Raw genomic sequence first — 14219 nt, forward strand, 5'->3', positions numbered from 1 at the left:
GACATTACAGTACAAGCAGCTGTGCATACGATTTGTTTTCCTGTCTCATCGTTTTGCAGAATAACCATATTGTATATGCATTTCAAAGTCCTGTTGGCTAAAGAGTGTGTTTATATAATGCTTCCCAAAGGCGTAATGACTAAACTCTATACAAATCACAGGTTCAATGGCGTGCCTCACTGTAGGACCTCACTCATATAGAATAGAATGTGCCTTTACAATGTTGGGGTAATGGGCCAACTCTGGTTTAAACCCCAGGTCCCATGGCATGTCTCACTGTAGGACCTCACCCATATAGAATAGAATGTGCATATACAATGTTGTGGTAATGGACCAACTCTGGTCTAAACCCCAGGTCCCATGACGTGCCTCACTGTAGGACCTCACCCATATAAAATAGAATGTGCATATACAATGTTGGGGTAATGGACCAACTCTGGTCTAAACCCCAGGTCCCATGACAAGCCTCACTGTAGGACCTCACCCATATAGAATAGAATCAAAACACATAGGTTGCCATGCCAATATCTTTTACACCTCAGATACAATCCACTTCACATTGCTGCGAGATCCAATCAACCAGAAATGGTGAAACAAATTATTTCCACACTTTCCGACCCTGACTTCCAAAAAAAGATGTACACCAACATATCCTCACCTCATGAAAATACATCAAGGCTTCATCATATATTGGATTTGTATTTTAACACTCCCGAGAAAGGATTCTATGAGACTCCACTACATATGGCTTGCAAGTTTGGGTTTGTCGGTAAGTATGTTTGACGATTGTAGTATATATTAACACACTTGTGTACTTTAAAAATTGAACCAATTAGCAACAATTTATGAATGAGTTTGAATAAAATTATAAACTTGAGTTTTCAAAATTTGGCATGCCAAGGCCCGCGAACATATCTAGAGGTTTTGGGTGTAGTGATTATATTTTTACTTTACCTGGGTGTGGCCCTACAGCTAACATGTCATAGGTTTTAAGCTGCTACCCAACATCCAGGGTGCTATAGCTCATTACCGACCACTGAGTTGGAAAAGTGTCTTTTAAGAATCTTAGGACACATACACCTATCTGCCCTATCCGTTAGGTGTGTTTGGACACATACCTCTGCCAGTATTCAGTATTGGTACCTGCATTAAAATCTGTATCCTTCAGTTACAATGCAATTGCCGAACCACTAAACCTCTGTGTTCTATATAATTCCCATTAGTTCATTAATCAGTATCAGTCTCAGTGCATTAAGTATTAAACAAGATATCCCAATGCAAATACTAAACAATAAACACGACTATAAACCTATATATCCCCAGGTGTTGTAGCTGAACTCGTTTCCCATCCATTATGCAACAAAACAATGAAAAACAAATCCGACAAAACACCGGCTGATGTTGTTTGTACGAGGGCGAGCAATAAATCCGAGAGTGTTAAGTAAGTTAAGGTGTTATGTATAAATGGGTGTATTAATCGCGTATCGGAAGTTGTGACTCCTTGTGAGGAATCTCTATTGCTGAGTGTTTATAAACTGCCTTAGTGGGGTAAAGATGGTAACACCTTGGGTGTTGGGGTAATAAACCTACATACAACCCTTATATAATAGAAAGTGCATATACAATGTTGGGGTAATTGGTCAAAGATGTCATCAATCACGGGGACCACTATATGACCTCACATCCCAACACATATAAAACACAAGTTTGCATTCCAAATTTATTTCTTTAAACCCAGACAAGAAATTTTGTCTCTTCTTCGTGATCAATATTATGTTCCATTGATGCGATGCCATGACAACTCGGAGCCCGCCACTGTGGGAGATCCTTGCCTCCATGGGATGCTGGGGGGTAAGGAGGAGCAACATCCAGACCCTAGGAAGCCGATTCCCGTGGTGAGCGCTCTTCTTGGTCCGATGAGCAGCGAAGATGCAAAGATGATGAAGAAGAACTGGATGACACCAGATCGAAAGATGATGCAAGGTGAGGATGTGTTGCTTGGTGGATAGTAACCTATTTTACACTGATGATGGACCAAGTTACTGTCTAGATACTAAACTCATGATCAGCAGATGTTTGGGACAGTAACTTGGTGGATAATAACCTCTTTTACACTGATGATGGACCAAGTTACTGTCTGGATACTAAACTCATGATCAGCAGATGTTTGGGACAGTAACTTGGTGGATAATAACCTCTTTTACACTGATGATGGACCAAGTTACTGTCTGGATACTAAACTCATGATCAGCAGATGTTTGGGACAGTAACTTGGTGGATAGTAACCTCTTTTACACTGATGATGGACCAAGTTACTGTCTGGATACTAAACTCATGATCAGCAGATGTTTCGGACAGTAACTTGGTGGATAGTAACCAGCGGTGTAAAAAGTGCCTATTTTCGATGCCGCCGGCATCGGCCGGATTTTTTTAAAACTGCCGGCGTGGGAATCCGGAATTTATTTACTTCGCCGGCTGCGTAACATTTTGTTTCGTGTTAACGTATGCGTAAGTTACCTATTCGTGCAGTTCTGACGTAACAAACAGCTTTATATTATCATAAATCCGGCATTTATGCGGAGACAATGGCAATTGTGACGTAACATTACTAGCTATGTCGTAATGCACTTGCTGTATTTGATTGCGTCATAATAGGGATTGTGACTAATGTTATACGTAACAAGACGAACAAATAATAAAACACAGACAATCTTAAAGAACTATTAAATTCCCGGTAATTATTATTACAAAGAAAATTCGTTGCAGGTAAAAACAAGTGAGTTTTAAACTGTAGTTGGTAATCGCCGATTAGTTTTATAGTTTTATTAAAGTAGCAATCCCAGTAGAGTATTCCTTGCTTAAACTAGCGTCTGTTATTAATTTCAATGTTGACCGGACAAAGTTTGTCGCGCGTAGTATAAATGACACTATGCCGTATTTATTAGAAAAGCTCAGTAGCAAAACTTTAATTTTACGGCTAAATGTTTAGTCCTGTGACACTTACCTTGTGTTACACGTGAAAATCGTCGCGGAAAACAGACTTTGATCGGGAAAAGACGAAACATGATTGACACATTTTTCATTAAATTTCTACGCTACGAAGGACCGCGGAAGAAACCATAAGGCTTATATCCAAAAGCCTCGTACATGGTGAAAGCGGCGCACGAACGCGGGGCTAGATAGAGATGCAAAATTTGACGTCAGAACACACGCGCCGGGAAAACTGCCGGAAAAATATAAATGCAAACCGGTATCGGCCTGATTTTTATTTTTTACATGCCTGATAGTAACCTCCTTTACACTGATGATGGAACAAGTTACTGTCTGGATACTAAACTCATGATCAGCAGATGTTTCGGACAGTAACTTGGTGGATAGTAACCTCCTTTACACTGATGATGGAACAAGTTACTGTCTGGATACTAAACTCATGATCAGCAGATGTTTCGGACAGTAACTTGGTGGATAGTAACCTCTTTTACACTGATGATGGAACAAGTTACTGTCTGTATACTAAACTCATGATCAGCAGATGTTTCGGACAGTAACTTGGTCCATCAGCAGTGTAAAAGAGGTTACTATCCGTTTTCACATCACTTGTTTCCTCAGGAAGGCGGATGTCCCACATCCGAAGATCGGACATGGAGAAAGGAGACGAGAGGATTGGGAGGGAGCTCGCAAGAAAAGCTGGAGTTCCTTGGATGGAGTTTTGGGAGTTTATTGGAAATTATGCCGACTTCACTACTAAGGATGGGTTAAAGTTGCTGGAGGAATATTTAGCTGAACGGTAAGGATGTAACCATTATAACACTTGTGTTATATTAAGTAGATATTATACAAGTGTTTTACAAGGAGTAATGAAGCCTACATATTATGATGTATAAGTATATCTGATCTATTAAGTTTGCTATTAACTTATAATTGCAACATCTTCTGAAAGTTTCAATAATTACCAATCATTTATAAAGTCAATGTTTTTTACACAAAAATGTGGCAGAATTGAATTATTCATATGCATTCTATGCAGATATCAGTCCCATACATCAGGATTGAATAATTCCATCTTCTCCCCCAATGATTCACTCAACGACCTTTGTTCCCAACTCGATGAGCTTAAAGTGGATGGGACGGAGGTACAAAAGTCAAATAAAGAAAATGAAATGCTGCGTCATGATTGGTGGAAAGTATCCACCCCTACCCACAATGCAATTGTAAAGGAAGTGGAGCATGCCCATCACATGACCACTCTGCGCGACAGTTTGATGAAAAATCGGCGAAAACAACTTTCCAAGTTTTCCAATTCATTCGATTTTGGGAACCTGGAACGAACGTCTGGTACTCCATTTAAAGAAAGAAACAAAACTGTCAACTTAACCCCGCTGAGGCCTCTGCATGTCTTGCACAACAGATTCAACAGCCCAGGTCAGTTGTTAAGATTCGTAATTGTACAGTCTAATGTTCTAATAAAAGTTATCCAACGCATAACGATTTATACCAGCTACGGTGCATACACTCATGTTTAGCTCCTTGGGCAAGACACTAAACTGCAATTGCTCCAACCCAGTGGTCACTAATGGGTTGTCCAAATTGTAAGCCATGCATAAAAACTATCTCGCAAAGTTACATACGTGGTAACTGGTGAGCGGGTATGAGGTGTATGAAACAGAACACCCGTGTTATAACGACTGTCAGAACACACAAGTTATTTATGACTGTTGTTTTCCGGTCACTTGAGGATAAATAACTAACTTTCATGCACTACTACACCTAACAGCCCCCCACCCCACAGCCACATACAGCACCCCAATCAAACCACCCACCAATCCTGTGTTGAACCTAACATCCAAGTTTGATGAACTGGATACTGGATCTCCACACGGTGACAGCAAAGAGTCGAACTCCCAACCAGGGTTGCCGAAACCCAGTCTTACCAACGATGACGTTGTGAATAAAAGCTTAAGGTGCGTTTGTGTTGCGTATATTAGTCTATTAGCGCCGGGGTAATGGGCGATTTCTGGCCCAAATCTTAGGATCCATGGCGTGCCATGCTGGGCCTCACGAACATAGAATAGCAGCTCATCTGGTATAAACACATAGCGTACTTCCGATGTTTCGTCTGTTATCCAACAAGACCTCATGTTCAGGGCACACGGGAACAGCTGGCTTTTCTAATTAACAAAAACTAATGAATGATTTTCACTTTTTTGCTTGTGTCACATGAAACTGTAAAACTTTGTTTGCCACAAACAGATCTAGAAATCTTAAAACTGAATTGCATTGTGTCAATTAAAGACAAATTCAAAACTTGAATAAACTAATTTGCGACTTGGTTTTTTTTGTACTTTACTTTAACTATGGTTTAGGGTTGGTATTTTTACACTTTAATTGTTTGTGTATATTAACACTTATTGGTTGGCTTAGCAGAAACCCATTGCTGGTTTAATGTAAAGTTTATTCTTATGGACAACCACAGCTACTCGGTGCTTAGAGACAAGAACACCAGTTCCATAGCAAGTTCCATATCTGATGATGTATTCACACCTGAGTCTTTACACAATCCCCAATCCAGTGTGTTTATACTTGGGTGAGTAAGTTTGTAACTTTGTATGTAAGGGGTGTTCGGCGTTGTGGTACAGTGGTTCGGCCTATTGTAACTTGAGGATGCTGGGTTCAATTTTGGAGACTGACAGGGGTACGTGTATCGTTAGGTATGACAGTTAACATGAATTGCTTCAACCCAGTGGTTACTAATAGGTTGTAGCACCTGGGGGACAGGGTAATAGGCCTACTCTGTCCTTAATCTCAGGTCCCATGGCATACCTCATTGTTGGACCTCACCCATATAGAATAGAATGTGCATATACAATGTTGGGGTAATGAACCAACTCTGGCCTAAATCCCAGGTCCTATGGCGTGCCTCACTGTAGGACCTCACCCATATAGAATAGAATCTACATATACAATGTTGGAGTAATGGGCAACTCTGGCCTACATCTATGTTTATATTCAGCTGAGCACGAAAACGAAACTTTGTAATTCCAGCTCTGCCCCAAGTAAAGTTGACCGTGATGTAATTCTTGCGATAGAAAACGCAGAAGTTAGTTCGGTTGAGTTTCCACACACTTGGAAATGGATGAAAAGTGTTTTGTCTTACTCGGAAACTGACCGGCAGAGGTTTGTAATTTGTGGGGGTGGGAGTTTTTTTAATTATAAGACCAAAACCCTTTTTATAAATCAAATACAAAAAATATTAACATTTTATAGTACTTTTCTATATGGGTGAGGTCCTACAGTGTGGCATGCCATGCGACCTGGGATTTAGACCAGAGTTGCCCATTACCCCTACATTGTATACACATATTTTTCATTCCCTTAACTAACTCTGGCTGAAACCCACATCCCCTAGTAAGCCTCAATAGGACTTCAGCCATATATAATACATATGTAACCTGTTCTACTTTAGATGGAAAACACCAAAACGTTCTTCCAATTCATCCCCTCTCCCTACACAGCGAGGCACGCCTGTGTCTTTTACTTGGCTAGCCAGCCCACTTGCAAGGCCAAGGACCCCACTAGCAACAGAACCACTCACCAAATCTAAGCTAGCAATCTAATATACCTCACTCTTGTTATAGAATTTAAATTTTTCCAATGGCATTATTAATACAGCAGGGCATTACCTTTAATTGACGTTGGAGCTAGAAATTCACGGTGGCGATTTATAAATGCCACCTTCAGTCTTTAACATGTCGGTATAACTGAATTTGTGCAAATATTGTGACCGGTGGCATTTATTGGGTATTGTCACAATATCCAGGTGAATGTAGAGGCTTTGGGTGTTACTTAAGCAATAATGGTGGCAGGGCTATGGAACATTTCTCATGTTTGCAGCATTTAAAAATTACTGTCTCAAACTATTTATTCAACTTGTTATCGTTTCTTTATGAGTTTCACCCACACTGTGTTCTATTTACAGTTTAAACTTTACTCTATATCATAGGCGCCACACTTTTAAAATGCAGGGGAGGCAGGGATAGTTAGACGCACAATCCTACGAAACCAATCTAACCTATTGGTTGTTATGTTTACTGATTAATATGTTGCAGAAATTTCCAGGGTTCGCTTTTTCACCCTACCACCCAAGGTCTGGCACCTGCAGCCCACATCGAGTTGTCTTTGGTGTTTCTTAATGCATTATTCATGCACTATAATGTATTTAAATATATGTTATAGGTTCTTGTAAAAAGTAGAACTTTTACAGATACAGCAGCGTGAAGGCTCAACCGCCAGTAGTTAAACGCTTGCTATTATTTTAGTCGATATGCAAGAGGTTACACTATTGTTGAGCAGGCAGACGTTCTTGGACAGGACACTCAACGGCAATCACCTAAACCCAGTGGATTCTAGTTATCCAATTGTCGGTTATATAAAAAATATTCACGCACAAAGTTACATACGTGGTAACTTGTAAGCAGCACAAGGTGCATGAATCGGAATACTTGTGTTTTAACAACCATTGCCTCAATGCACAAGGTCAAGTAAGTTAATAATTTCTCATTCATATTAACAACTTTATTTTACCCAGAAATCTCTGCACAAATCATTCAAGAAAAGTCGGCCAATTATCTATTGCACACAAATCCAAAAACACCAACAATCTGTATGCTCTGCAACACCACAATAATATTTAAAAAATGATAAAATTCATTGACATATTAACAAGTCAGCCATGGAAGCCAACTCGGTCTCGAGGTATCAATCGTAATTCTGACCCATGTTTAAGGAAAACATTGCCAGCTGTCTGTGCTGGGTTAATACCGATGCCATCTGTGGAGATAACGGGAAGAGTTAGTATGTAGTTCCTACCATATAGATACCCCTAAAGTTAACAGACTCAATAAGAGAGATTATATATGGGTGAGCTGGTGAGGCAGATCTGGGATGTAGGGTTTAGCATTTCATAAGGGTAAGGTTTTTAGAAAAGCACACCTGAGGCTTGGGATGTAGGTTTATTACTCCAACACCCAGGGTGGTACCACCTAGACCCCACTGAGGCAGTTTATGGACACTCAATAATAGAGAAAGGTGGGTCTTCAGTGAGACACACCTGAAACCCGAACCTACTTTATAGACCTGTCCACTCATGTTAAATATCAAACCCACCATTAGTAATGATAGCGCTCGTTTCTGCTGGGACTTTAAATTGTTCTGCAGCAAATTTCAACACGGCTGTGAATGGGGTCGGTTCGGGCACGTTTAAACTGAAAAAGTAATTTTAAAATTTAGAACTGAAGGAAAAGTTAGACTGTTAAACTTGTGTATTAAATTTAAGACCAACAATTAAATGGCCTGCTGTTAGCTGTCTATACAAACAAGCAGAGCCAAAGTATATTGGATTCACCACATTAATCAATGAGGTTCCCTATGTTTGACAACTATGAGTGTAACTGTATTTTAACAATGTCACTCCAGATTTTACCCTTCTGTTAGGTGTCTATACAAACAAGCAGAGCCAAAGTATATTGGATTCACCACATTAATCAATGAGGTTTCCTATGTTTGACAACTGAAATATTAGTTGAGCATAACTGCAGACTACCATGTGCCAATGCTATGATTTTATTTTTATATTCAACTATAATTAAAATATTTCACTTACACTTTGTATGGAAGCTTCGGGTCTGATGTAAGGATGATCTTAAACGTCACTTTTGCCCTGAAAAATAAAAACTATTACAATAAATAACACTTGTTGTCCATTTTAATGTATAATGGTCAAAATTTCGTATATAACTTACATTTTGTACACAGTTTAGGCCCGTTACAGCAACAGAAGCTAAGAGACGTTTACTGCAGTATAAAAGTGCACTAAATAATGACAAAATAATTCTAAAACGTGGCCAATTATCTAATTAAGTAACAACAAACGCAAGCAGTTTAGGGTAAATTTATCTTTCGTACATAATTAAGCTACACACCAGACACGCGTGTGTCATGGAGCAATTTCCTATTTAACTTTGCGGGGTGTACAACATGTATTCCCCATATGCTGCACACAAAAAAGTTTAACATATAATAAAGAAATAGTTTTATTTATACAGTAATTATTAAAATTAGGTTTTGCAAAGATTAGTTTTGTAACGTAACTAAACGCCAGTTTGCTACCCTGTCTTACGAAAATTATTTTTTATTAATGTTAATTTTTGCTCGTAAAAGTGCTAGTTTTATTTTTTTTAAATATAGTTTTGGCAGGAAATACTTTACCTTTCTTTGAAGTAGCGCTAGCATTGGGATTTGGTTGCCACTAATATATAGCTACACCTCCCGTACCAGCTGGGAAACTAAGGACGCTGTGTCAACAAACACACAACGTTTTATAAAGATCGGACGTTTAAACAAAACTGCAGGCGGTTATAAACGCAACAACTGCAATACAAGGAACGTATATACATAGTAAGTTTTATATTTAAGCATAAAGAACATTAAAAAACCTAAAATTACAATCCTAATTTTGTATTTTTATATGTAACTCCCAAGCCTATATCTAATCTTACTAGTCTTATATAAAAAAGCTACCAAACTTATATATATATATATATATGGCATATTATAGCGAGATGACTGTGCAATGGGTACTTAATATGACTTAATACTGGTACCATGCTGTATAATTGATCATTGTAATGTTTTCTTTATATAACCTATATAATTTACAACAAATTATTCTTCTGCAAGTTAAAGCGTGCTAGTGAAGAATCCTCCACCCACCTTATTTGCTAACCACTAACTCCTATAACCCCCAAACCATCAATCCCTTACCACCAACCTCTAACTTACCTGACCGTGTTTATACAAACATTTCAGTTCAAGTCGGCAATACAAACATTTATTATTTTTTCACAGAGTTCGTAAAATGATCCGCGCCACCACTGGGGGGCCCTCTCGAGCCCGGAGGACAAAACTTTCACCAATCCGACCGTCCAGCGCCAGCGGAAAGCTACAATCTCATTCCTATAATGATATTTTAAATCAACCAATAGGAGCAGGGGTACGAACCCCGCCCATTTCTACAATCCAATCAAAAGCCTCAGATTCTTCAACTAAGAAAAGGAGTCATTTAGGTTTAAAGTTAATAATACTGGTTTATATTTGTTGTTATTGATCATGACAATACATGGCTGTGAGGATTTTGTAAACACTATGTTTCACTATATACATAGTGGATACATGCACGTTATACTTACTTTTGAGGCAGAATACTTGATTCTTAAAACTTGATTTTGCCTTTAATGGCATATACACATATAACTATGGGAATAAAAACATGATAATCACATTACAGTTTTATGTACAATAGTATGTGAATGTATATGCACACATTATGCCACCATGTTTAACAGATCGAAGGTTAACACTTTCCACATTTGATGGGATCGGGGAAAATGCTGAAGCTCTTACAAGGCTTAACACACCAGCTAGTTCTATGGACAAGATAAAGGTGAAACACTCGTGTATGTATTGTGTTACTTCTGCTACCAAGCGCAATGTAAATAATCTATCAGCGGCTTATCTGTTATCAGTCATACAATAATTATTCTTATACGAAGTTACATACGTGGTAACTTGTAAGCGGGCACAAGGTGTAGGAAACAAAGCACCAATGTTCTGACAATTTTTCTTGCCGCGCCAGCCGAGGATAAATAAATTACATTCATTCATTACGGTTTTATCTAATCTTATAACGTGTATTATTCAGATTGAAGAGCACATCACATTGGAGCAGTTGCACCAGATTAAAACTGCGTTTGAGGTTCGTTAAAAATCCTGAAACTATCCTTGTTTAGAGAAATGTTTCTTAACCTTTAACGATTCCTATCTTTTACAATAGTAATAAACGAAGATAATAATAAAGATGTGCTAATCATGAGTTTAGTATCCGGACAGTAACTTGGTCCATCATCAGTGTAAAAGAGGTTACTATCCACCAAGTTACTGTCCGAAACATCTGCTGATCATGAGTTTAATATCCAGACAGTAACTTGGTCCATCATCAGTGTAAAAGAGGTTACTATCCACCAAGTTACTGTCCGAAACATCTGCTGATCATGAGTTTAGTATCCAGACAGTAACTTGGTCCATCATCAGTGTAAAAGAGGTTACTATCAACCAAGTTACTGTCCGAAACATCTGCTGATCATGAGTTTAGTATCCAGACAGTAACTTGGTCCATCATCAGTGTAAAAGAGGTTACTATCCACCAAGTTACTGTCCGAAACATCTGCTGATCATGAGTTTAATATCCAGACAGTAACTTGGTCCATCATCAGTGTAAAAGAGGTTACTATCCACCAAGTTACTGTCCGAAACATCTGCTGATCATGAGTTTAGTATCCAGACAGTAACTTGGTCCATCATCAGTGTAAAAGAGGTTACTATCAACCAAGTTACTGTCCGAAACATCTGCTGATCATGAGTTTAGTATCCAGACAGTAACTTGGTCCATCATCAGTGTAAAAGAGGTTACTATCCACCAAGTTACTTAAAATGTGCAATTATAATATACCCAGTTATTACATCACATTATTATTTGATATATTTTCCACCAAAAACTAAAGTTTTCCCTCAGGAAGCCGATACAGACGGAAGTGGAACCCTAGATGTCGATGAATTTAAAACTGTCGTCAAAAACTCACTTGGTGTAAAAGGCAGGGTGAGTAAAAGTAATGTAATGTCATGTCTGCTTATCCACACACTGCAATAGCTTCAGCAACTCGACTGTGGTCATGGGAGTGGCAACCATGGATAAGTCACTCAAGTTCCCACCCATGAGAATATAAATGACCAAACCAACCAAAAGTCATGTCTGCTTATCCACACACTGCAATAGCTTCAGCAACTCGACTGTGGGCATGGGAGTGGCAACCATGGATAAGTCACTCAAGTTCCCACCCACGAGAATATAAAGGCCAGGTTTAACTTTAACTATATTTATCTAACAGAATGAGGAACAAATCAACTCCCTCTTTATGAAGATTGATTCGTCATCAGATGGGGAAATAGACTGGGTAGGTTAATGTGTAGAACTGTATTGTAATGTTGAAGAGGCATACCAATGAAAAATCAAAGCTTGTGTTTTGACAAAAGTGCATTTCTATTTATATACAAATGTATATTTTTCGGTGATATGTCAATATGAGTGTGTTTAATTACATAATGTAAAAGGTTTCCCATCTACCCCACCCTAATATATATAAATATAGCTATCCTATCCACCATTACGCACGTACAATATCCACCATTACGCATGTACAATACCCACCATTACGCATGTACAATACCCACCATTACGCATGTACAATACCCACCATTACGCATGTACAATATCCAATCCACCCACTAGGATGAGTTCTGCACGTACATGCAACTTGAGTATTCAGAGAAAGAAGACGCAATCCTCCGATCCAAGAAGATCTCCTTTATCCTCCCCGCTTCTTCCCAATCTTCCCCCCATCATAAGGCTCCCATGTTGAGGACATTGTGTCTGCAGGATTCCTACCTTTGTGCAGGGCAAGTAAGTTAAACTCAATTGCTGAATGGTTAAACGCTTGAATCGTAACTGAAGGATACCGAGTTCAATGCCTGATTCGGATAGTTGTGTGTTGCGTGTTTTTGGGCAAGACATTTGACTGATATTGCTCTAACCCAGTGGCCACTATTAGGTTGTCCAAACTGTTACCTATACAGAAGTTGAAACAGAACACTCATGATATAAACATCGATGCTCTGCCATGTGAGAATAAATTAGTTACATTCATTGAATCAATTTTGAAATAAATCATCAAAACAGGTGTTCCGTTTCCAACACCTTTAGATTACTATAACCTGTCTCACAGTTTGTTTTACAATGTTTAAAACTCTATCACTATTATTTGTGATTTTAAACGATTTAAATGTTGTTTCACCTAATCCAGCTATTGTAACCTCACTGTTGGGTTTATACATTCAACAATAACATCAATGGTTGTAGGATTAGGTGTCCTTACATAATGAAGTGGTTTATTTATTGTTATAAGAGCCAAGGTATCAAGTGACAATAAGACCTTTGTTATATTGGATACACAGTGTATCTTCCCCACTTTTTAATGAATAGGCATTGGCCGTTTTTATTAGTTGTTTTTCTTACCTTTGTATACTCGCACAACTTTGTTGATTTTTGTTTGAAAATTTAAATATCAATCGTTACATTACTATGGCCACGGTCAAGTTGCTGTTATGTATAAAACATTCACTTCGGTTACATACGTGGTAATTGGTAAGCAGTCACGAGGTGTATGAAACAGAACATCCGTGTTATAACAACTGTCGATGCCCCGCTAATGCAAGAATCAAATAAGTTAAATAACAGAGAAAGTATTTCTCTATCACAGGATGGCTTGTTAACGTTCTGGTCGACTGATTTGAAGCTTAAGAGGTCGCGATCGATCCTCGAAAGTTCACCAACAGAACGGCAATCGTTTATCACCAAACCCAGGGTGGTTAGTATAGTTTTATTGGGTTTGGATTTCTGAACTATTAGAGCAATCATGTTAGGCACTGTGGGTCAGTGGTTGGGTGCTTGCATCATGAACAAAGGATACCGGGTTCAATGCTCGATGCTGATAGACGTACATGTCCTTAGAACTTTAAACATACGTTGCTCCAACCTAGAGCTCAGTAATGATTGTAGCATCCTGGGTGTCGGGTAAGGGACCAACTCTGGCTTAAATCTCAGGTCCCATGTTTCACCTCACTGTTGGACTTTTTGATGTTAATGGATTTTATGTAGAACCTTAATGACATAACAATTTAATTATCTTACCATTGTTTGTTAACAGTGGGTGACAGACGTTGCTGTATTACCAAACAATGGCAAGTTGTTGGTTGGAACTGGTGAGAGGGACCTTCATTTTTATGAAATTATGACGTTTGAGTTTTATTGCCAAGTCATCGGCCTTGATGCTGTTCCTTTGCGAATCAACTTCAGTCAAATAAGTGAAGAAGAAGCTCTTATTGTGTATGGAGATGACCAGGTATTTCTCATGCGTGCTGTCTAGTTTTAACATGGGTGTCTTCTTATACATCAGACACACATGGGGTATTCATACACCTCATGCCCACTGTCGAGTTATAACATGGGTGTCTTCTTATACACCAGACACACATGGTGTATTCATACACCT

At 38.7% G+C, this 14219-nt stretch overlaps 3 protein-coding genes across 4 annotated transcripts; 2 read left to right on the plus strand and 1 right to left on the minus strand.

Moving 5' to 3' along the window:
- Positions 1–517: 517 nt before the first annotated feature.
- Positions 518–7246, plus strand: LOC100182883 (ankyrin repeat and LEM domain-containing protein 2-like). Of its 2 annotated transcripts, none has more exons than XM_026840374.1 (9): positions 518–769; positions 1324–1441; positions 1739–1983; positions 3610–3787; positions 4028–4422; positions 4775–4961; positions 5474–5584; positions 6043–6174; positions 6464–7246. In XM_026840374.1, exons 1-9 carry the CDS (start codon positions 586–588, stop codon positions 6612–6614), a joined length of 1701 nt encoding a protein of 566 aa, XP_026696175.1. In that variant the 5' UTR covers positions 518–585; the 3' UTR covers positions 6615–7246. The 2 variants fall into 2 exon arrangements, with proteins under 2 accessions (XP_026696175.1, XP_026696176.1); XM_026840375.1 differs by having other exon boundaries at positions 519–769; positions 4790–4961.
- A 304-nt stretch (positions 7247–7550) lies between these two features.
- Positions 7551–8915, minus strand: LOC100175055 (ubiquitin-fold modifier 1). The gene is made up of 4 exons (XM_026840376.1): positions 8798–8915; positions 8660–8715; positions 8164–8261; positions 7551–7827 (listed from the first exon to the last, which is right to left on the minus strand). The coding sequence occupies exons 1-4, from the start codon at positions 8798–8800 to the stop codon at positions 7724–7726; spliced, it is 261 nt and encodes an 86-aa protein (XP_026696177.1). The 5' UTR covers positions 8801–8915; the 3' UTR covers positions 7551–7723.
- Positions 8916–9053: 138 nt separating this feature from the next.
- LOC108950974 (WD repeat-containing protein on Y chromosome-like) lies at positions 9054–14093 on the plus strand. The gene is made up of 9 exons (XM_018817283.2): positions 9054–9453; positions 9904–10121; positions 10401–10498; positions 10757–10810; positions 11627–11710; positions 12000–12065; positions 12401–12571; positions 13428–13535; positions 13875–14093. The coding sequence occupies exons 2-9, from the start codon at positions 9914–9916 to the stop codon at positions 14091–14093; spliced, it is 1008 nt and encodes a 335-aa protein (XP_018672828.1). The 5' UTR covers positions 9054–9453; positions 9904–9913.
- The last annotated feature ends 126 nt before the right edge of the window (positions 14094–14219 follow it).

This window comes from Ciona intestinalis, unplaced genomic scaffold (assembly GCF_000224145.3).
Source record: "Ciona intestinalis unplaced genomic scaffold, KH HT001229.1, whole genome shotgun sequence".
Classification (NCBI taxonomy): domain Eukaryota; kingdom Metazoa; phylum Chordata; class Ascidiacea; order Phlebobranchia; family Cionidae; genus Ciona; species Ciona intestinalis.

What these genes read in the sequence shown, in the direction of transcription:
- LOC100175055 (XM_026840376.1), bottom strand. An exon ending in CCGAAGCTTCCATACAAAGT is followed by an intron (nt 8,262 to 8,659) that starts GTAAGTGAAATA and finishes TTACTTTTTCAG; the next exon opens with TTTAAACGTGCCCGAACCGA. An exon ending in GAGCGCTATCATTACTAATG is followed by an intron (nt 7,828 to 8,163) that starts GTGGGTTTGATA and finishes TTATCTCCACAG; the next exon opens with ATGGCATCGGTATTAACCCA.
- LOC100182883 (XM_026840374.1), top strand. Translation starts at nt 586, where the DNA reads ATGGTGAAACAAATTATTTCCACACTTTCCGACCCTGACTTCCAAAAA. An exon ending in AATAAATCCGAGAGTGTTAA is followed by an intron (nt 1,442 to 1,738) that starts GTAAGTTAAGGT and finishes CTTTAAACCCAG; the next exon opens with ACAAGAAATTTTGTCTCTTC. An exon ending in CAACAGATTCAACAGCCCAG is followed by an intron (nt 4,423 to 4,774) that starts GTCAGTTGTTAA and finishes TACACCTAACAG; the next exon opens with CCCCCCACCCCACAGCCACA.
- LOC108950974 (XM_018817283.2), top strand. Translation starts at nt 9,914, where the DNA reads ATGATCCGCGCCACCACTGGGGGGCCCTCTCGAGCCCGGAGGACAAAA. An exon ending in AGATTAAAACTGCGTTTGAG is followed by an intron (nt 10,811 to 11,626) that starts GTTCGTTAAAAA and finishes GTTTTCCCTCAG; the next exon opens with GAAGCCGATACAGACGGAAG. An exon ending in CACTTGGTGTAAAAGGCAGG is followed by an intron (nt 11,711 to 11,999) that starts GTGAGTAAAAGT and finishes TTTATCTAACAG; the next exon opens with AATGAGGAACAAATCAACTC.